Source organism: Orycteropus afer, unplaced genomic scaffold, assembly GCF_000298275.1.
Source record: "Orycteropus afer afer isolate SDZICR_OR568_19922 unplaced genomic scaffold, OryAfe1.0 scaffold00016, whole genome shotgun sequence".
NCBI classification, from domain to species: Eukaryota; Metazoa; Chordata; class Mammalia; order Tubulidentata; family Orycteropodidae; genus Orycteropus; species Orycteropus afer.
The window spans coordinates 21759505-21783595 of record NW_006921603.1 but is presented as its reverse complement, the minus strand read 5'-3'; the positions used below and the strand labels follow the sequence as shown (position 1 = coordinate 21783595).

The 24091-nt window shown below is 41.0% G+C and overlaps 1 protein-coding gene across 1 annotated transcript in view; it reads left to right on the top strand.

The window, feature by feature from the left end:
• Positions 1-24091, top strand: part of WLS (Wnt ligand secretion mediator) — a 159651-nt gene that overhangs the window by 122664 nt on the left and 12896 nt on the right. The window contains exons 4-10 of the mRNA XM_007959377.2: positions 2576-2737; positions 5550-5686; positions 8954-9122; positions 10603-10700; positions 11069-11132; positions 13100-13243; positions 14568-14651. Of these exons, the coding sequence (XP_007957568.1) occupies positions 2576-2737; positions 5550-5686; positions 8954-9122; positions 10603-10700; positions 11069-11132; positions 13100-13243; positions 14568-14651 (858 nt within the window). The remainder of the gene's footprint in view (positions 1-2575; positions 2738-5549; positions 5687-8953; positions 9123-10602; positions 10701-11068; positions 11133-13099; positions 13244-14567; positions 14652-24091) is intronic.

Sequence of the window (24091 nt, the reverse complement as noted above, 5' to 3'; positions counted from 1 at the left end):
TGCTACTCTGTGCTACGTCCATGCTTACCTTGCTCCTGGAGACCCGGTCCCTCTCGGGAGGGTAACAAGGGAAAGTGTTCAGTGCAGATCAGTGAGTAAGCACAAGCCCACCCGTGCTTACCTTGCTCCTGGAGACCCAATAATAGGTTTGTATATTTGGGTTTGGACTTGGAAGACTCATGCTTTTGTCCCAATTCTGTACCACCTTTGGGATCTTGGACATCCCAAGCTAAATAATTGCATCCAAGCTAAATAATTTTTCTTCCATTCCTCCTCAAATTCTCAATTTTCATAAATAAATGAAAACCTGACTTGGAGCACATCAGAAAACCCTGCTGTTGGTGTTACCACAAAGGCTAATCAGCTACCTCAATGCAGTTTAATTTGAGGTCAGATTGTTGTTGTTGTTATGTGCCGTCGAGCCGCACCCAACTCATAGTGACCCCTCCTTGGGCTTCTGAGGCAGTATCACTATGGAAGTAGATTGCCCCATCTTCCTTCCAGAGATTAGAGCCTATAATATATTTTCAATAGTTCCTTCAGTCTTAGTTCTATCTCTGTTTTGCAAACATAAGAGAAAAAGGAGTGGAACAGAGAGAAGGACAATATATTCAAGAAGAATTATCCAACCCACAGCTGAGGAGTTTTTCTAACTCACATGCTAAATTTAATCAACTGGTGGTATCTGACAGGAGACCCTCAGAACTTGGAGGATAAAACATTGCCATGACTGATGAATGATGTCTGCCATGGGTGGGGAAGGGAAGCGTGGAAGCACATGAGCCAGATGTTGGCCAACTCTGTGTTCAAACAGGAGTCCCTGCGTAGTACAAATGGTTAATGCACTTCACTGATAATAGAAAGGTTAGAGGTTTGAGTCCACCGAGAGGTGCCTTTGAAGAAAGGCTTGGTTATCTATTTCCAGAAAATCAGCCATTAAAAACCCTATGGAGCACAGCTCTTCTCTGGCACGCGCGAGGTCACCATGTGTCAGAATTGACTCTGTGACAACTGTGTGGTGGTTTGTTTTTTTTTCCCCCTGGTCTGGTCTTTGAATAATGATACTGAAAAAAGACCTGCAACCTCTACTTTTGCCATGTATGTCTTCTGTCTCTGTTGTAAGGTTGGTTTATTGCACTCTAAACTTCAGTTGCCCAACTGTCTGGTAAGGAACCCTTCCAAGATCACAGATAGGGAAGAACCCATCGCACACAGACCACAGACCTTTGTTGTCTTCTTTTGATTTCTCCTCTGGATATTTTACTCTGGAGATTTACAACAAATGGAGGTCCCAAGAACTGCTATCACTCAGGTTTTGTAAGGACAAATTAGGCTTCTCATATCACTTGATCAGGTGTCAGGCAAACACTGCAACTGCATACAAACCCAACACTCATCTGCTTTATCAGGAAAATGTGCCTGCTGCTTTATCAGGGAAACGTGTCTGCTTTGGCTCATGCATCTCCTTGCTCATATTTACCTCCTCCCACCAACCTCCAACAGGTACACATAGCCAGGAGTCCTGGTGAGATAGAGCAGAATTAGTTTTCAGAAGCAAGCTGTGTTCTTGCTATCCAATCTCCCACCAACCTATACTGTGCAGCGTCTCTTAAATTGTTTGGCAGGAAGCCTAACATATTTTTCTAGAAACTGGGCTAAATTTTTGTTCATTTAAAATTTTTGTTTCTTTTTCTGATCTTGCCTTGTGGGTTGTTAGGAAGCCTTGGAGGCAGAAAATTCAGAGTAGACCTCTTTGGCAAACTAACACCATTATTAGCTTTACTCCCCTGTCTTACCCAAAGTCCAAGGACACTTTGGGTGGCTTCTTTTCTCATCAAGTCGATAAAAAGAAGTATTTTTCAGCTTGCTGTAGCTTCTCCTTCAGGCCAAACTATGAAATAAGTAACTATCATAAAGAGAGTAAGGTACTTCAGCAAGGGTTTCATCCTGAACATATAACAAGTTGGTTTTTCCACAGAGCCTTAGAGGTCTCTGACATGTTGCAAGTACAAAGCCCTGGTAGCCTCGGTAGACTAGGTTAGTTGAATGTGTACATCTAATGTGGAGTCCCTGAGTGGCGAATTGGTTAAGTGCTTGACTATTAACTATTGAAGGTTATCAGTTTTCACCTACCCAGTGGGGGCCTCAGAAAAAGACCTGGTGATAAGCTTTCAAAAGGTCCTGCCTGGAAAACCCTATGGAGCACAGTTATACTCTGCAATCATGGGATCATCATGCATTGGAATCAACTGGATAGCAATTAGGTTTTGTTTGTTTGTTTTTAATGAGGATGAAAGGTCTGAGAAAGATGTTAAGAGATAGAAGGGTTTCTGCTTTTTACCTATAATTTTTCTTTTTCGTTCCACCTCACACATGGCTTTTTTTTTTTTTTTTTTTACAGGGGGTAGGAGTGTTGAACACCATGCGTCTATTGGGCCCTACTAATCTTTTCCTTTAAGGTGTATCTTTAACTATGAACTTCTTTTAATTGGTGACATGAGATGAAGATAAGAGAATTCAGGCATCGTCTGTTGGAAATAGTGATCCTGCCCCAACCTCTCTGCTTTTCTTTCAGACTCCAGATCATGAGGGACGTTACTATGAGTGTGATGTCCTTCCATTCATGGAAATTGGCTCTGTAGCTCATAAGTACTACCTTCTAAACATCCGACTACCCGTGAACGAGAAGAAGAAAATCAACGTTGGGATTGGAGAGATAAAGGATATCCGGCTGGTGGTAAGTAATCCAAGCAGGCTGGGATGCTAGAGGTACTAGTTCTTGGGCTTGTGTATTAGAAATCTCATCTCACTCTTGGCATCCCTATGCCTCAGTTGTCTCATCTGAGAAATGGGACTGTTAAGATACTCATGACAGTTGAGAACATAAAATGAAGTTATTTGAGAGAGAGGTTACAGAAATGGAAAACAATTACTGTATGCCCACTTAAGATTTTATTTTAATGATCATGATTGCATAGTGAAAACACCAAGATAAAAGTAATTAATTTTAAATGCTTTGTCTTGCAAGAACAAACATTAAGGGAACAGTAGTGTTTTAGATGATGAATGCTTTCCAGTTTATTTGTTTAGCAGAGGAAAAGTACAACATGGAGTAAGGAGGCCACATATATATATCTTAAAAAGTTGGAAATAGAAATACCATTTGATCCAGCAATCCCATTACTAGGTATATATCCTAAAGAAGTGAAAGCCAGGACACAATAGATGTATGCACACCTATTTTCATCACCTAAGTGCCCATCAACAGAAGAATGGGTAACCAAACTATGATACATACACAAAATGGAATATAAGGTGAACATTTATACCGGGTAGGTTATACTCCTTAGAACAGTCAGTCATGGGAGATCAGAAGGGCAATATTTGCACAGGGAGATAGCTCAGAAGGCAGGAATGTATAGGAAAGAAGAACACAGGGAAAAGGTAACCACAGAGAGGGACTAGGAAGAGAACTGTTACATTATGGAGATTACAATCAATGTCATGAAACAAAATGTATATAAACTGCTCTATGAGAAATGAATTTTCTCTGTAACTCTGCAACACTGAAGAATAATGTAGAATCTGCAAAACACCACATAATGTGGCTAAACCTGTAGGACATTATGCTGAGTGAAATCACAGAAAGACAAATACTGTATTAGTCCACTATTGTAAAAAGTCAAGGAAAGGTTTATATATGGAAGAAAATTTTCAATGTTGATTACCAGTAATGGAGAGGATGAGAGGGGAGGGAAAATTGCTAAGTAGGTAAGAGACAAGTATTGATTTGGATAAGGGAAAGGCAATATACCAAAAGTGAGTGACCAACACAATAACACTAAGGAAAAGGAAGACATGGTGCACAAGAAATACAGACAGCAAACATAAACACTTTACATACACAATACTGCATTATCAGTAATAACAAACATTAATCTACGGGTACATAGGTAGACAGGCTGAATGATCAGTTATGTCTAGGGAAATGTCTATACCCATGACCATATATAAGTTTAGTAGACGATATTTCTACATACGTATTTGTATGTGCTATAAGAATGTACAGATAAAGAAGGCAAAGTTAAGATAAGTTCTTAGCCACAGCCAACCATCCTAAGGGAGTCTGTAGGCTGGGACCAGGGTTGCAGGGGATATCAAATGCAGTTGGCATAACATACTATATAAAAACATTGTTCTACATCCTACTTTGGTGAGTAGTGACTGGGGTCTTAAAAGCTTGCAAGTGGCCATCTAGGTACAAAAATTGGTGTCTCCTCATCTGGAGCAAAGAATCAAGAAAACCAAACAGACATGGAAACAATTAGTCCAAGGGACTAGTGGACCATGTAAACCTCAGCTTGCAAGACATGAGACCAGAAGAACTAGATGGTGCTTGGCTACCATTATCAACCACTCACAAATGGATCAAAATAGGAGATCCTAGATAGAATGGAAGAAAAACATGGAACAAAACTTAAAAATCATAAAAAAGACCAGCCTTACTGGTCTGATAGAGACTGGTGAAACCCTTGACACTATGGCCTTTAGTCATCCTTCACACCTGGAGTTGAACTCACTCCTGTGGCTTCCATACAAACAGCAGACAGGCATATAAGGTGAACATTTATACTAGATAGGTATACTCCTTAGAACAGTCATTCATGGGAGATCAGAAGGGCAATATTTGCACAGGGAGATAGCTCAGAAGGCAGGAATGCATAGGAAAGAAGGACACAGGGAAAGGAGTAGGAAGAGAACTATTACATTAAGGGGATTACAATCAATGTCATGAAACAAAATGTATATGAACTGCTCTATGAGAAATGAATTTTCTCTGTATACTTTGACCCAAATCACAATTTTAAAAAAAGAAATCAACCAGAAATACATTTTTTTAAGAAAAATCAGAAAAGTACAGACGAACATACAGTAGAACATAAAATAACTGTAATATCCTACCGTCTGAACACCACTGTTGAGATTTTCATGTGTTTTGTTCTGTTATATGTAACGTTGCCATGAGTTGGAGCCAACTCAACAGCAACTAACAACAGTAATATAAATATAATCCTTCCTGACAAAAAGTGATTGCATATATAACACATTTTGTTCCTTGCATTTTTTGTATAATATTATATTAAGAATATAATATCAATATATTTTACAATACTGTTTTTAACATTCAGTTGTATAGATTTACCTTAACATATTTAACTAATCTCTACATTTCAGGCACCTAGGTTAGGTCTAGTTTTTTTTTTTTTTTTAGGAAAATCCTTACAGAAAAGTCTTTGATCATAATCTTAATCTTTCTCTTAGCACAGAGGGTGTATTTTTATACCTTTTGACACAAACTTAGTTCTGTAGTGTCTGAAGAGAAGCCAAAGGTAGTAAAAGGACACTACGTGCTGTGAATATGAAGAAAGTTCTTAGATTTTCTAAGTACAGCAGACCAAATCTCCATCCTCTTCTCTCAAATGTATTGGATGGTAGAAAATAATACTAAGATACAGCCAACTTCAAAATTATTATTGATCTCTGTCTAGGGAATCCATCAAAATGGAGGCTTCACCAAGGTATGGTTTGCCATGAAGACCTTCCTTACGCCCAGCATCTTCATCATCATGGTGTGGTACTGGAGGAGGATCACCATGATGTCCCGACCCCCAGTGCTTCTGGAAAAGTAAGAGCTGATTTCAGAGCACTCATTGACCACTGACATCCCATGGTCTGTCACATTCCTGCTTTTGCTGGGGTCTAGTTTAAGCAGTCAGTATGTCACTTGGGCTAGTGAATTGACCAGAACTCATCCTGGAGTCCTTTTTCTTCTTTGTATGCAAATCAGTAAATCCTAAGGGCTCTACTTCCTTTATTCTGTATCTGCCCTTCACTTCCATTGCCAGAACTAGATAGTTCTCTGTGTTACAGTAGATGAACTACCATGTTTCTAACTAAGCCCAGTCCTCACTTATGTAAGGACTGTGCTTCTGATATATGCCCTTTTCTATCATTGGTCTTTCTGTTTCTACGGAAAGAATTTGTATATTGATTATTCCCGTCAATATACAAACATACATCTCCCACTCTTAACCAGAAGTCTTCCTTTTCCCCAGTTTTACCTGAAGCCACCATACCCTTTCTCTGTTCCTCTGTACAGCAAAACTCTGAAAATCTTGTCTGTATTTCTTCTCCTTCTATTCTCTCTTGAACTCATTCCAGTCTGAATTCTTCTCTATCACTCCACTGACATTGTTCTTGACAAGGTCATCAATGATCTCCACATTCCAAATCCAATGGTCATTTATCAGTCCTCACTTTCTGATACAACAGTAGCATGTGACATGATTAACCATTCCATTTTTCTTCACTGGTCCTCCTCCACTCTTTCTTGATTATCCTTCTCTCTTGCTAGCCACAAGTTGGTCTCCTTTGCTGTTTCTCCTGTCTTTCCAACTTCTTAAATTTGGAGCCAGGACTCAGTTCTTGGACTACTTCTCTTTATTAGCTACACTTATTTCCCAGATGATCTCATCTAGTCTCATGACTTTAAAAATGATTTCTAGACTTCATTTATGTCCCCACCCAGTCTCTTCCAACTGTAGACCCACTTACTTAACTTACTTAACATCTTCACTTGTATCAAAAAACAACACTTAATTCTTTGCATTTCAAACCTGCTCCTCCCCCAGGCTTCCCTCTCTTAGCAAATGGCAACTCCCTCCTTCCAGCTGCTCAGGCTATAAAATTAGAGGTTATCCTTTTCTTTTCCCTTTTTCATTTCACACCCACCATACAATCTACCAGGATATTGCACCATTTTCACACTACCAACTTCATCTGATCTACCATCATTTCCCACCTGCTTTATTGTAAATAGCCTCTCAATTTGCTCTCCTGGCTTCCACTGTTTCCTCCCTACAGTCTATTCACACAGCAGCTAGACTGCTCCTTTTTAAGTGTAAATCAGATCATGTCACTTCTTTGCTCAGAGCTCTCTCCTGGCTTTTCATCTCCTTTGCCCTGGCCTGCAAAGCCCTGTGTCATCTGGCCCCATGCCATCTCTGATCTCCTCTTCTGTCCTCTCTACCACCCACTGGCCACCTTGATGGTGCTCAAACATTCCTGACATGTCTCACCCCAGGGACTTTGCACTTTCTGCTCTCTTTATCTGAAATGTTCTTTCCCAGACAGCTTTGTGGCTCACCTCATTTCCTTCCTGCTGCAGTATTTCTTATTTTAGAGGCTTTTCCTGTGCACCTTACATTAAATAGCACCCCCATTGCTTTCCATTTTCTTACCTTACTTTATTTTTCTTTATAACACTTATTCTTTATTAACTAACTTTCCCCTTCACCCTCATATCACCCTATCTGAATGTTGTTGTTGTTGTTGTTATGTGCCGTCGAGTCGGCCCCGACTCATAGCGACCCCTCCTTGGGTTTCCGAGGCAGTATCACTACGGAAGTAGGATTGCCCAACCTTCCTTCCGAGGAGTGGCTGGTGGGTTTGAACCGCCAGCCTTCTGGTTAGCAGTCAAGTGCTTTAGCCACTATGCTACCAGAGCTCCCCCCTATCTGAATACTCTTATGAAAGCAAGATCTTGCCTATTTTGTTCACTGCCATATCCTTAACATCTGGAACAGTAAATGGCACATAGTAGAAGCTCAATAAATACTTGTGGTAGCAATTTATAAAAGAATTGTATTCCACTGTTTAAACTCATTGGATTATCAGTCTCTTAAAGATAAATTTCAAACTCTGTACAGAGACATACTTCATGAGCTCAACTCTTGATATTCTTCTTGTCCTATTTCCTGTCATTTTTTGATATGTACTACATATAGAAGAAGCTCTGGTGGTGTAGTGGGTAAGGTATTTGGTTGCTAACCAAAAGGTCAGCAGTTCAAACCCACCAACTCCACAGGAGGAAGATGAAACAGTCCACTTCCATAAAGATTTACAATCTTGGAAAACCCAGTGAGGGTCGCTTTGAGTTAGCATCAACTCAGTGGCAGTGGGTTTGGTCTTTTTGGTTTAGTACATATAAATCCCCAAATGCTTTAGGTTCTTCCAGGCCTCTGTGCCTTTACCCAGGTTCTTCCCTCTGCTTGGAATGTCCTTTCTCATCTACCTAATCTCAACTCACAATTTCTGTTTCTGTCAAAGTTAGAGGCCCTGCTAGCAGCCGGTGCACTCCTCTATCATGTTATTTGTCACACTCTGTTTCAGTTGTCTCTGTCTAGCTCTCCCACTAAACTATAGCTGTATGAGTGAAAGAACAGGTCCTGTATCTACTATAGCTGAGACACAGTGCCTGGCACATAATAAGCATGTATTGCATGGGTATGAATAAATTAACTGACATGAAGCATGTTTTGATAGAAAAGAGAAACTCACTGCTCTCAAGTCAATTCCAATGTGGCAGTTAATAGAGTGATCGAGAGTGCGTGGAAGAGAAATGTAAACTAAACAAGTAGCCAGAGGAATTTGTATTTCCTAGATATTTGGAATCATTTATTATTGAAATAAATATGCTTACATAATTCATAATTGCTGAGGCTGTCATAATGTGTGTTCTTATTGATCAGGTTAATGATAACCTGTATCCCTGTGAGAAAACAGTTATTCATTGGGGTCTGTTTAAGAAGTCAAGGGAGTACAAAAACATTGTAGGAAGCTCTTAATCTGAAATGGTATTGAAAATAAAGTTTAGGTCATTAAGAAGTAAGGTTCTTTGTACAGAAAAGCTGAAGTAGCACTGCATTTTGTAGTTGTTCCAGCTAAATAGGACATTTTACATCTCTGCATAGGAACTTGTGAGAGCTAAGAAAATGATCCTATGGCTTCTATATCAATAAGTAACGTCTCATTCCCCAAACTGGCTTCTGAGTTTTAAAAACCTGCCTCTCAGATAAATAAAGAGGTTTTCCTGATGTGTTCTCATCATCAGAGTCATCTTTGCCCTTGGTATTTCCATGACTTTTATCAACATCCCTGTGGAATGGTTTTCCATTGGGTTTGACTGGACCTGGATGCTGTTGTTTGGTGATATTCGACAGGGCATCTTCTATGCAATGCTTCTCTCCTTCTGGATCATCTTCTGTGGTGAGCACATGATGGTAAGAGCCCCCTGGGAAAGGGACAGACATCACACCACGGCTGCTGTGTGTAGGCTGCTGAACTGACCACACCAGCCCTAGCCCTCTGCCTCAACTCTAGCTGTGAGGTAAGCTAGTGGTTATGGTGCAAGATCTGGAGTCAGATGCTCTGGTGTAAACTCTGCTGCACCTTCTGCTAGCTGAGTGGCCTTGGGCAGGTAACTTACGCCATTCTGAATCTCAGGTTCCTCAACGGTGAAATGGGATTAATAGACCTAATTTATAGGGTGTTTATGAGAAGTAAATGAGATAAATGTGACCAAAGTACTTAGCAGAGAATAAACCAAATAGTAATGATGATTATTATTTCTTATCCTTTGACTTGAGTGGGGCTTTAGCTCTGCTTCTCTCTGGGACCAAGTTAACCTCTAGAGAATGCAGGCATGGCTCGTTCCAGCTGGCAGCTTGTTGAGGTGGCCTAGTAATGCCTGAAATAGTAACCTGTCTAGTCTCATCATCAGTTTTCACAAATTCCAAATCTTATTTCAAGATGCTTGAAGGTACCATGGATAAAAATTAAAATGGTACCATCATCACATTGTGGCTAAAGCTGTAGACCAGTTGGAACTTGGTCCTCATGTCAGACATATAGGTCCCCTAGTAGAGCGGACTGCTTTTAAATTCCCTTATGGTTTCATCATTGCCCTCAGGACCAGTGCAAGGAGAGAGAGCCTCTGGCTACTGCTCACTCCATATGAGGGTCCTTCAGTGGTGACGCATTGAGAATTAGCCTTTGGCACCAGGACTGGGAGTGGACGGGGCTCTGGCACAGCAGTAGGACAGCCAGCCAGATTAGATCACCCACAGTAAGCTGGTGTGGACTGTCCCATCAGAGCCCTAGCCTGGAGACTAAGACATATCTTTTGCTCTTCCCAATTTTCTCACCCTATTTTTTCCCATTTTTGCTCTTAGTGTATTTGTACATCTATTAAGAAGAATTCATCTTGATTATAATGGTAATAAGGAGAAAAATATATTTATTTTCCTAACTATATAAAACCTCTTAAACTTGATATGTTTTAATATCTCGGAGTCTTTATTTGCTCCTATGAGAACCACCCCACCTTTGTAAATACTTCTGCTTCAAAGTTATAAATCACACATGGATTTAATTCTGAGTGAGCTACTTTGGGACCACAAAACTTCCCCAGCCTCAGGTACAAGGCCTTTCTTTTCTTTCCATAGCATCCTGTTCTTATTGCTATCTTATTGCTACAATGGGCTTTGTAATTGTCTGTTTATGTGCTAGACTCCTCCAAAGAAAATGAGCTCCTTAAGAACAGAGATTTTTATCTCACTCATTCTTGTGTGTCTAGAGTCTAGCATGACGCCTGATATACAAGAGGTGGTTAGCAAGTCTTGTTTGAATGACTGACTCATCTATAGAATTGCTTTGCTCTCCTCTCATCTTTATCTCATGTCTCAATTTGGTTTTCCTTAGGATCAGCATGAGCGGAATCACATTGCAGGGTACTGGAAACAAGTTGGACCTATTGCTGTTGGTTCTTTCTGCCTCTTCATATTTGACATGTGTGAGAGGTGAGCAAGTGCCCATGGAGCCCAGAGCTGAAATGCCCACTCCCATCCCTTTAGGAGGAGTATTCCAAAAGTGGAATGATGACCATGAATCTTTTGCCCTGGCATGAAAGAGTTTGATGTGGTCACATCCCCAGATAAAGGTTATGATTGAATCTATATAGATGCTGTATAGATGCAGAGCATTTGATCTGAAATGAAATGAAATGAAAGCTCATTTCTCTTTCGGTTCTCTGTCACATTCTTTACACTAACTATAGTCCCCACCCGCCATCTGCAAAGTTAAGAATATGTAACAAGGAAGATACCCCCCCCCGCCTTTGCCATCTTATGAATTGTGTTTTGCCTTTTCATCTTGTTTCTCTTTGTAGAGGGGTCCAACTCACAAATCCTTTCTACAGTATCTGGACTACAGATGTTGGAACAGAGCTGGCTGTATCCTTCCTTGTTGGGCTCAGAGTTTTATTTCTTTCCATAGCCGCCTGGTTCCCAAGGTCATTTTCTAAATCACTTCTGATATTCTCCATATGGGATCAGACAGAGCTTTGATCCTCAGACTAATGATAACAGCACGATTAAGGCAAATAATGAGAAGAATTAATGACTGCTCTTAAGCCTGGGTGAGAGCAGGCAGAATGGGGAGGCTGCAGCACATCCCCACGGCAGAGATCAGACTGTCTGGAGTTCCCACTGACTGTCTAAATTATCTATTATACACTTGTTTACTGCAGACTGAAGCATGACGAGCTTTTCCCTGGAGCTATATAGGTTCGTCTCCAGGCCCTTGAGTGAGAGCCTGTTTCTGAAGTCATCTGTGTTCCAGGCTTCTTAAAATGACCTTGGCATGTTGGCATGCTGAGCTGCTGCTATTCATGCCTGAGACTGAGCGAAGATAAGGCTAAGGTGATTAGTTACAGAGGAGTAGCTGAGGCTTCTGGTTGGTTGGCATAAACTCTGTCTGAGTCATCTTCGTGAAGCAGAAGCGACAGTGCTCACTTATCCCTTTTAGGACGCTGGATTTAAATATTTTATCTCCCTGAATAGCATATCAAGTGCTTGAGGAGAAAAAGACTGTCCTCTGGAGTGCAGAGAAAGTCTTGGGTTGGACTTTTCTTTGATGGGTAATGATATATTGTCATGTGCTGGTAAATATACCTTGTCTGACCCTGATAATTATATTGGTTTTCTTCTTCTCTTAAGAACTTTATGAGAAAACTAAATTAAAGCAATGTTTATTTTAAAGATAAGAGAGTTAAAACCTCTCACCTCCCCTACTGCCCCAAAATATTAGCAGCACAGTCAAGGGAATATTTACACTATTAGGTTGACTTCAGCCCTTTTGTTCTATAGATTCCAACTGCTAGTGACCCCGTGTCTGCAGAGTAGAATCCTCCATAGGGTTTTCAAGGCTGTGACCTTTCAGAAGCCATTTGCCACACCTGTCTTCCAAAGCACCTCTGGATGGGTCCAAACCACCACACTTTGGGCTAGTAGCCAAGCGTTTAACCATTTCCAGCATCCAGGGACTCCTGAAGTTATTGTAGTAGAGGGGAGTTAGAATCAGGTCAGCTGCATGCCAAGCCAGCATGCTCTTCTCCAAAGTTTGGTGGTTCTCATACTTGGCTCTCATGAAAGGTCTCATAGTCTCACTAATGGATCTCAAAGTATGTTGTGCTCCGCTTCCCTGTGCTTGTATCCTTCTGCTCCCTGCTCCATTTGATGAGATTTTCTGTGGTGATAAAAAATTGCAAACAATATTACATCCCCAGTTTTACTTCAAGACCTTCAATCTCATGCCTAGGGACCCTGGCAACCCCAACTCCAACTCCTTTCCATGATTCCAGGACATCTTAATTTCATAATTATAAAACTCCAGGGTCTTAACGACTCTCAGTGGTTGCCAAACATAGTTATACTTGGTTCCTTAGCCCTGGGAAAATCCAATTACATATGTCTGGGATGTGGCCAGGGAAATTGCATTTTAAACTCTCACAGTGATTTCAGTGCAGCTTTTCACCTAATCACTGTTTAGCAACCAATACCCACCCTCTTAGTGCTTTTCAACTGTATTGTGCATATGAATCTCCCGGGAACTTTGTTAAAAGGCAGAATCTGGTTTTGTAGGTTGTGGTGGGCCCTAGACTCTGCATTTCTAATAAGAAAGCCCCCATTCCTCTTCTTACTTGACTTAGAAAGCCAATTTGAAGACTCCCCTGAGTCAGAAAACTCCTTTCTCTAGCTGCTGTTAGAATGCCAGTGCTCATTTACTATTTTATCTCCCTGAAAATTACTTGACTATTTGGAGACAAAGAGTATTGCCAGCAGAGCTGGGAAGCGGTGTGTGTGCCCTTTCAGCATATGTCCTTGGCTGGCATGCTGTTTCCTTTACGGAATATTATCAGATGGCCTTCATCATTGTGGCTGGGATCTGCCTTTGCCTCTACTTCCTGTTTCTGTGCTTCATGGTGTTTCAGGTGTTTCGGAACATCAGTGGGAAGCAGTCCAGCCTGCCGGCCATGAGCAAGGTCCGGCGGCTACACTATGAGGTGAGCAAATCTTGGCTCATTCTGGAACTGGTACTCAATATGTCCTGTTGGATGTGTAAACACACACACACACGCACACACACACATCTGTGGCTCAACACTGAAAGGCTTCTCTTTCAAATATACATTGAGATTCTCATGTAGGATCTGTGGGCAAAATTCAAGGCTAAATCTTACTCTGAGAAGCATCTAACAGGTTGATCTAAATCATGGAGTTTCCTGTGGTAAAAATTTCTTTCTGTCTACAGTAATGAGTAAACTTGTTCAGCAGGTTCTTCAGCTTTGGGATGGAATGTAGGGGCATACTACATGGGAGATTTGACTAGGGTAGGATTGAGATACGTTTAGGATCAAGGTTCTCTGCCATGAATCAATCCTTAAAGATTAGGGATCAACCTAAGTGGTCTGTTTCCAAACTCTGTGTTTCCCCTAAATCTCCAGCAGGTGCTCAAATGAAGCAAATCTCAGTTTCCAGATCTCACATCTCGTTCAAGAGAAGACACTTAACGTCTCCTCAGGTCACTAATGCAGACAACAAACATATTCTTGATCTGTCAAGAATTTCTTGGGCTCATGCCTCAGTGACCGCCCTCGGAGACACTGGCCTTCTTATTCTGTAAAAAGGGGAGCAAAAACTGCAGACCCACAGGGTTTTATATGCAGTATATCTGCAAATGTTGTCAGTTGCCATTGAGTCACTTTGACTCATTGGACACTCACTCCAGTAATCGTGGAGTTAGTGCAGGACAAGACAATGTTTTGTTCTGTTATCCATGGGACAGTTGCAAATTAGAACTCCTAAATAATAATAGATGTCCCTCCCTGAGACACAGGTTGCCTTAAATCCTGCACTCAGAAAACCATGGCTACTGTGAGGCTTAGCTAGAGCTAGAGTGAAACATGAGAAAATTCAACCAAATCCACTTCATGTTGATTAATATGCACATTTCTTTGTGCTCACTGGAGCAGAATTTTATTACAACCAAAGAAAACTTGGATTTGGTAACTTTGAACCCTTGCAGAGAAGCATAACCAGCTTAGCAGGGAAATTAGCAGCTTCGAAACGTGCTGTGAATGTAATTTCCCAAGCCCTGGTATTGCTGTTTTATGTGAGATAATACACAGGATTTATTTGGTCCAAGAAATTTCCCAGCCATGTTCACCTCTGCAACATAAGAAATGTTACTTTGTGCAATTATTTTATTCCTAGGGATTTGATGTGAGGTAATTTTTTTAATTAGCTTTTCATAGATTTATATATTGAGATAAAGATTGATGGTAGCTTGTGGTATATTAAACTAACCATTTCCTGCTTTCCTGTTAGGGGCTAATTTTCAGGTTTAAGTTTCTTATGCTTATTACCTTGGCCTGTGCTGCTATGACCGTCATCTTCTTCATCGTTAGCCAGGTAAGTGAACCCTGGGATGTCAGGGTGGGAATGTCCCTGGAGAGATCCCTCTACTGTGCACAGAAAATTGTACAGAATCACTGAGGAAAATATCAGAGAGGCTATCTTTCTGGACAACAGTTGAAGCCATGTTTATTTAGACCCCTTTAATCTGGGAGTAGTGGCAGTAGTGGTTCAGTGGTAGAATTCTCTTCTTCCATGTGGTAGACCCAGGTTCAATTCCTGGCCAACGCACCTCAAACACAGCCATCACCCCTCTGTCGATGGAGGTTTGTGTGTTGCTATGATGCTAACCAAGTTTAGTGGAGCTTCCAGATTAAGACTAGGAAAAAAGGCCTGGCAATCCATTCTGAAAAGCAGCCAGTGAAACACTGTACATCACAATGGTCTGATCCCGGCAGGCATGGGACCACCGTGCCTTGATGGTAGCTAAGCAGCAACAATAATCAGTCTTATTATTACTTGACCAGAGGAGGTAGACTGAATTTTTCTTTTACTGCAGCCCTAGAGAGGGAAAAATTGCCAAATAAATTAAGTCGGCAGCTAGATTGAAGGGGGCATATTCCATTTATTTAAGAGTAACCGTTTTCAGCCTTGTAACAGAATGCTGACAAGCAATGTATTAATTTTATTTGATCCTTATCTAGCTATTACCATAGATCCCCTGGACAGTTCATCAGCCTTTCTTTGTAATAATTATGTTGTCTGTTAAACACAAAAAGTAATTCTAAAGTCCCCTTGATAGAACTGATCTTTCACACTTGTTATTTTTAAAACTCAAAATTTAGCTATCCTTGGAAATCCCAATAATGGTAATGATAATTTTTAAATATTGGCAACTTGTTTTGAAAAGTGGAAAGTACTATTTAAGTCTAATGTATTATGTATCTACCATTCATTTGGACTTCACAAAATCCTGTGAAGTAAGTAGGGTAGGAATTGGTATCCTACTTTGCTGTCATATGAAATCTAATGGCTCTAGAGACATTTCCCAGTTGTCTTGCTTTCCATCTGAGTGACCCTTTGGATGGATTTCTATTTCTAAGGTTTTCTTTTCTGTCTTTCAAATATAAACAATAATAGTACTAGTGCAGAAGATGGATCTAAGGGTCAAAGGAAGTAAAGTATGTAGCATGCTAAGCAGAGTGCCTGGCACGTTGTAAGTGAGCTGTGGTGCAGTTGTTAAAACACTCAGCTGCTAACCGAAAAGTCTGTGGTTCGAACCCACCAGCTACTCAGCAGGAGAAAGATGTGGCAATATGCTTCCATAAAGATTACAGCCTTGGAAAATGTTTTGGGCAGTTCCACTCTGTCCAACAGGGTCACTATGAGTCAGAATCGACTCAGTGGCAATGTTTTTGGTTTTTTTTTTTTTTGGCATATCGTAAGTGTGTGGATAGTTGTGCTGTTATGAATAGCAAGAAGGTTGATTGTCTTGCCAAAGGACATGCAATAAGTTTCTGCAACAGTTGAGGTCACCATGAATAGAAAGGACTTGATGGTAACTGGTTTCCTCGTTAGAGCCATGGTGGCTGTGCTCCCCAGCGAGTTAGTGTTGTCTGCTCTACTGAAGGCTGCAGTGAATGGAAAAAATATATATACATTCATAAGTTCTGTTCACATCTTCTTTGACCTCTAACAGTGCTGTATTTGTATCAGGCTGTTTGTTTATAAAACCTTGGAAACTTTACTTTCTACTCCAAATGTAATAAAAATATTTCAAATTCTGAATGAGTTTTTTATTCAACCAGTTGAGGTTCAACCACCAAAATTCAAAGAAGGCATGTGCCTAAACATGACCTATCCTTGGTTAATTCTTTCCTTCGTGTGACCAAAATACTTTCCAGGCCCTCCAGCCCCTCAGTAATGCACTGTGACATTTACACCCCCACTTCTGCAAGGCTGAGAGTGTAAGAGCACTGCCTGGAGAAGTAAAGTCTCAAGAAGGATGGGTCCAGGAATGAAAAGCAATACCAGGGAAGCAGGAAGCAAGGGCGTTTGGTCCTAACACATGTTTCTACCACTATAAAGCTCAGGTCATTCACATCCCCATGTCACTCTCTTTGTCTCTTCTGAGCATTCCTTCTACCTGAAGTAAGCAGGGATATTTTGCTGATCTTTAAGGCGACATGCTGCCAGAATGAACCAAACACCTGCTTACAACAAAAAAACAAATGCATTACCATTGAGTTGATCCCCCCTCATAGCAAACTTATAGGACAAAGTAGAACTGCCCCTTAAAACTTCCAAGAAGCAGACTGCCTCATCTTTCTCCTGCTGAGTGGCTGGTGAGTTCAAACCTCCAACCTTTTTCAGTTAACAGCCAAGCACTTAACCTTTGTGCCACCAGGGCTCTTTTGTGCACATGCTTAATTATATTTATTAACACACACACACACACACACACACACCAGTTGCCATCAAGTTGATTTCTGCTTGTGATCCCCCCATGTGGGTCACAGTAGAACTTTGCTCTGTAGGGTTTTCACTGGCTGATTTTTTGGAAGTAGATCTCCAGGCTTTTCGTGTTTAACTGGTGTGCCCTTTTAAGCAAAGGACACTTGTCTTCCAACCAGCCTAGTTTGTGGCTTTTCTTCGGAGAAAAAGATGAATGTTCCATTGCCCCAGTATTTTCTGACTTGGCTCCAGCCTGTGGCTGGCTTTTTATATCTGCTGCTACAGTCAGCCCAGGGTGGATTTCAACTCTAGGTGGGGAGCAGTGAGGTCTTTTGGATTCCATTAGGTCCTCATATTCCTCCTGCTGGTTGGTGTTTTTTTGAAGTTATTTATAGACATCTAAGATGTTTTCAGGTGTAACTCACAGTGTCCCAGGTCCTGTATTCATACAGTCATCAGAGGATTTATTTTTGAATGTCATTTTGGAATGTCTCACCAATGATCTCACCTGAAAGAAAACCTATTGGGTAACTTTCTGAAATGGATCCCAGCCTTAGGTGAAAGGAATGTATTAACCACCCCCCCACCCCCCCACCCCCGTTATCCTCTGGGGCTTGCTGGGAGAGTTTGCATTTTAAAGCCCCGTGAAATATAATATGAGGGGATCTCGCCAGGATATTGAAGCTCTGAGGCCAGGAATGAAAGACTGATGGAAGCTGTGGAATGCAGTGACCTTGAGGCTTTGTAACTGGGGACTAAGGTACAGTCTTCTAATGCCTACTATTTTAATGGCCTCAGTCATAGCAACCAAGATATGGTACATCACAGTCTGGTATTGCAGCTCCTTCCCTGGGGGTGTAGGTGGGGGGAGGTGTCCCATTTGGAGGTGGCAGGAATTAGGGAACAGCTGTGCAATGTAGGGAGACAAGGTCACCAACCTCTCACTAAGGGAACCCCCAGGTGCCTGACATTCAGGTCAAGCCACATGCAGCAAACTTCCAGAGAAACTGCCCCCGGCTCTCTTTCTGTGATTATTTCATCCTGTTACAGAGGAAATGTTTCCAGTAAGAGGCCTGTGTCTGGGATTTGGATATCTTGTTGTTAAGTGGAATGTTGGTTGTCAAGACTACTGGGTGTAAAGGGATTTGACCTTCACTTGGCTCCAGGGGTATAATTGGGTGGTTTCACACAAAAGTAAATTGTTCAAATGTAAAACCAAGAAAAACAGAGACTTTTAGAAATAAGGCTTATGCACAGGGTGAGGTTTGTTTTTTTTTTTTGTAGGGGAGGAGAGGTGGTTGAGGTACCTGATGTTTCTCCTTGTATGTTAAAAGGGGTGGCTGTCACCTCTTGCCCTGGCGTTAATAAAATGTGGATTTACAAAGCCTGCTCTATTGAGGCTGATTATTGTGGTACATAGTGGTGGGAATTTGCTCAGAGCTCAGGATGTCTCAGGCATGAATAATTGAACGGGGAGAGGGGGGAGAGCCCAATTTAGTCTTAGCAGTGGAGTTATACTATATACACAGTTCATTTATGCAAATTCCACTCCTTGCCCTCAGCAGGAAAAATACACTTAGAGATTACAAATTTAATGGTGTGGATAATTTTGCCCTTCATTCTAAACAATACACATATGCCCCAGAGCAAGCATGAGATGGGAGCTGGAATCTGCTGTTTTCTCTATGTCTCTGCTCCCATGTGCCTCCATATTATGAGTATCTCATCCCATGGTTCTCTGTGAAATTAGGTTTTGTGTATATAATCAATTTATAGTATACTATATACATCACTGCCATCGAGTCAATTCCTACTCACAGAACCTCCTTTGGGTTTCTGAGGTGATAAATCTTTATGGAACTTGGTTGCCCAGTCTTCCTTCCATGGACTGGCTGGTGGGTTTGAACCGCCAACCTTCTGGTTAGCAGTCAAATGCCTTAGGTACTGCACCACCAGAGCTTCTTTATACACTATTGTGTTTAGAGTATATAGTACATTCCAGACTAATCCAGACTAGGAAGAAAGGCCTGGTGATCTACTTCTGAAAATTAACCAATGAAAACTCTGTGGATAACAACAGAATATTGTCCAATATACTGCTGAAAGGTGAGTCCCCTAGGTTGGAAGGCACTCAAAATAAACAGTGGACTTGAGCATACCAATGATCACTTCACAGAACTGGACCATGTTTTGCTCTGTTGTACATGGGGTTCAATGAGTTGGAGCCAACTCAATAGCAACTAACAACAGCAGCAACATATTAATATACAGTATATATAAACTGCATAAATAATGTACACCATGAAGAGTTAAGTGCATTTTCCAAGGAAATTTGACCTTACACTATAAGATGCCTCACAATCTTAAGAGAGTGGCAACCATTTAAGGTAATATTCCTACTTTTGTGCTGTATAATAATTGAGAACACATTTTCTGGAGTCAGAGATACAACGATATGCCTGAGCAATCTTGGGCAAGATGTTTCATCTCTCTGGGCCATGCTTTACCCATGTGCTAAATAGAAATATTACCTACCTACCTCAGAGAGTTGTCATCAAGACTAAATAAGGTATTTCACATCAAATACTAAGATAATGGCTAGCACGTCGTTAGTGTTGAATAAATGTTACTGCTATCCTTTTTTTTTTTTTAATTTTATTTTGATTTGGGTGAAGATTTACAGAGTAAATTCACTTTTCATACAGCAGTTCACATATACTTTGTCTCATGTCATTGACCAAAATTTACAATGCAACAGCTCCCGTCCCACTTCCTCCCCATAGTTACCTCTTCCCAGTATCCATCCCTCCATACTCTTCTGCTCCCTTGAGCTGTCTCCCTGTGCATAAGCAGCCCTTCCTTCTCCCATGATTGTTCTCTCCAGGGTGTGTGTCTACTTGAGGTAAATGTTTAACTCACTTGCCTGTTCTTTGTTTGGCTGCAAACCACAGGTGTGGGCTCAATCCCAGACCTGAAGGGCAGCTAGGGGTCATAGTCTCAGTGGTTTCACCAGGCTCTGTTGGACCAGCAAACCTGGTCCCCACCTTCTTTTTTTTGCCTCCAAATGATTTTGAGTTTTGTTCCACATTGTTCTCCCTCTCTATGCAGGATCTCGTACATCCCTTCCAAGTGGATGACAGTGGTAACCGGGCACCATCTAGTTCTTCTGGTCTCATAGTTGTATAGGTTGCAGATCAGATGGTGTACCAGTCGCTAGGACTGATGTTTCCATTCATTTGGTTTTCTTCTTTCTTCTTGACGAGGAGACACCCATTGTTGCATCTAGATGGCAGCTTGCTAGCTTTTAAGATCCCAGTCGCTACTCGCCAAAGTAGGAGGTGGAACAATGTTTTGTATAGTATGTTATGCCAATTGAGCTTGATGTCCCCTGTGACTATGGTCCCAAGCCCGCAGGATCAACTACTCGGTCCCTCTGGGTAGCTGGCTGTGACCAAGCAATGACCATAACCTTGCCCCTTGTCAGCTCTACTGTACACCTGGGAATTCTGATCACTCACATAAACTTACAGGACCATTGTCTGCCAACCCTATATATGATCTTGGATACACTCCCCATTTAGACATACCTAATTGTTTAGCCTGTCCACCTATCTATCCATCCTTATACCCCTGTTTGCCTTCACTGACAACTCAGTACTGTATAAGCAAAAGGGTTCATATTTGTTGTCTGTACTTCCCATGTACCTCTCTTTGTCTTTCTCATCCTCAATGGTGCCGTATTGGTCACTCCCATTTGGTACATTGCCCTTCTCTTCACCCAAATCAATATTTATCACTATCTATCTAACAGCGTTCCCTCCCCTCCCCTCCCACCCCTGGTAACCAACAAAGAAAATTTCCTCCAATAGATAAACCTTTCCTTAAGTTTTACAATAACGGACTTATACAATATTTGTCCTTTTGTGACTGACTTATTTCACTCAGCATAATGTCCTCCAAGTTCATCCACGTTATGTGGTGTTTTGCAGATTCTACATTATTCTTTAGCGTTGCATAGTATTCCATTGTGTGTATGTACCATAGTTTGGTTATCCATTCCTCAGCTGATGGACATCTAGGTTGTTTCCATGTTTTGGCTATTGTAAATAGTGCTGCGATGAACATCGGTGTGCATATATCTGTTCTTGTCATGGCTCTCACTTCTCTAGGGTATATACCTAGTAATGGGATGGCTGGGTCAAATGGTATTTCTAATTTCAACTTTTGAAGGAATCGCCATACTGCTTTCCACAATGGTTGTACCATTTTATAGTCCCACCACTGCTATCCTTTTTGTTACAAAAATATCTTAACCTTGCTGACATCTGGTTAACTACTTGTTTTAAGTAACAATAAAGGGAAACAATAAAGAGCACTATTTAAATGAAGTAACACTTGTTACCCATTGTCATCTCCTCTCATTTTAAATGCGATTATCATACAGCTAGCTGCACTTTTTTTTTTCTTTTTACTTTCCAGTCAGATAGTTCTTCATAGTTGCTGCTTCTCTTTCCCCCTCTTGCCTCCATGCGTTTGTACTGGCATTCCTACACATCCCTAGACGTTTGCTCCCATTCATTCCACAGATATCTACTGAGCACTGTTGTGTGTCACACTGGGCATTTCCTTAGGGGGATCAGTCATGCCAATCCTAACAAGAATCAGTTTCAGCAAAATTGTCAATACTGAATATTCTCAGCTATTATGCCAGGAAATAGTCTCCCACAGGTCCTTCCCCTAGCTGAAGCACCTACCACTTCACCAGAGCAGAAGAAAATAACTGTCATACTAGGTCTTACCTAGTACCTATAGCTCACCCAGCCTAATCCTCTCTCCTTAATCACACACTGAAGTGTTTGTTCCCTGTGTTAGGACAGCAGGAACATATTTTTCCAGGTACTGTGTGTGTGTGCAGTGGTTAAGGCATTTGGCTGCAAACCACAAGGTTAGTAGTTCGAACCAGGTGCTCCACAATAGATAGATGGGGCAGTCTGTTTCTATAAAGATTACAGCTTTGGAAACCCTATGGTGCAGTTCTACTCAGTCCTATAGGATCTCTGTGAGTTACAATCGACTGGATGGATTTGGTTTGGGTTTATATATCTAGAGTTCCTCACCCCTTCCATTATATATATTAGGAGTCATCCTAAGATGCTAAGTCATTAGTGTAACATTTATAAAATTAGAACACTCTGTACTTGAGGAGTCTCTGGGTGAAGCAAATGGCTAAAGCACTTGGCTGTTAACCTGAAAGCTTGGAACTTTGAGTTTGCCCGGAGGAGCCTGGGAAGAAGCTCTGGTGTTCAACTTCTGAAAAATCAGCCATTGAAAACTCTATGGAACACAGTTCTCCTTTGACATACATGGGGTCACATGAGTCAGAATTGACTTGAGGGCAAATGTATTTTAGGGTTCTTTTTTATTTTTGGTACTTAAAGTGAGAAGAGTAACATTAGGAGACATTTCTTCTTAGAAATTCTAAGTAGTGCGAATGCTGGTGAATTGTCCTATAATTAATAATGGTTACAAAATCCTTCATACACACACACACACACACATATGTGTGTATATATATGTATATATTCCTGGAAACTTCATATAAAATAATTTTATAATTTTCTAAAATAAACAGGATTTCATGGTGGTAACTTATTTGTGAATGATAAACATGAACAATAATGTATCAACAAAGTGAAACTAAAACTGGTAAGTCAAGAAGAGTTATCATGGTTTACTGACACTCCAGGTCTCTCAAGAAGAAATACCTATACTTTCACCTTTACTATGCTGCCATGGTCCCCAGTGGGGGATGCATTAAACAGAGCGACCCCAATGAATACAGACCCACTGCATCCTAAGGAGGAAATTAAATCCCTCTCCTTCTTAAAGTCATCAACTTTTAGATCTAGTGTGAGATCTTACAACTTAGAAGGGGCCCCTGGAGGTGGCTTGTGTAAGCCAGCCTCATGAAGCTGTCATGGGAACGTAGTCCAATACTTTCTTTTTCTCCTAGTTAAAATTTTTTGTAGCCAGCAGAAGTGATAAAAGTCATTTCATTGATCTCAGAACTGGCACAGATTTTTAGTCACTCAGCTCAACAATTTGGTTGACAGTTCTCAGCATAATCCATATGTCATCAGACAGCCCTCAAAACAATTGCCAAACCATTAACACAGTTAAAAGTAGCTTCAGAACATATCTTGTAGAATTGTAGAATGTATGAAAGCTTCATAATTACTTTTATGAGTGACTGACCTGGAGTGACATTATATAGATAACTAAGATTTATCTAGTATTTACTATGTGCCACACAATTTCTATAATTTTTTTTAACTTAACTCTTCTCAGCAGCATTGCATGTTTTAAGTATTATCTCTATTTTACACGTAAAGAAATTGAAGTTCAAGGTCTTAATTTTTGTCTTACATTAAAGACAGAGTGAGTGGTAGAGTCTGAATTTGAAGCCCGGTCTTTGTAACACACCACACAGGCACACTAAAGAAAATAGACGATACATTGTTCATTTGGAGTCCTAGGGTGGTGCAATTAATGCGTTTGGCTGCTGACTGGAAGATTGGAGGTTCAAGTCCATGAAGAGGCATTTCCGAAGAAAGACCTGGCCATCTACTCCTGAGAAATCAGCCATTGAAAACCCCATGGAGCACAGTTCTGCTGTGCCACATACAAGGTCACTATGACTGAGTCCCTTCAATGGCAACTGTGTTTTTAGTGTTCATTTTGTCCACCTCTTCGCTGAGGGCTTATGGTGTTTTACGCACTGAAGTCACAGCAGTGCACAAAACAGCCCTGTTTTGCCTTCATGGAGTTTACATCTAGCTGAGAAGACAGGAGAGAAGGAATTAAAATTGTGGATAAGTATTAGACTCTAGCACATTGTTATCATTTTTTAACGTGGGATAATAATGCACTGCTGTTTTAGGGACAGATTAGTACCTCTGCTCAGACATTAGTGCCTAGAGGGGTAATGAAAGAGGCCATGAGAAAGAAGAGCTTCTTCACTATGAAAGTCTCTGGGTCACCTG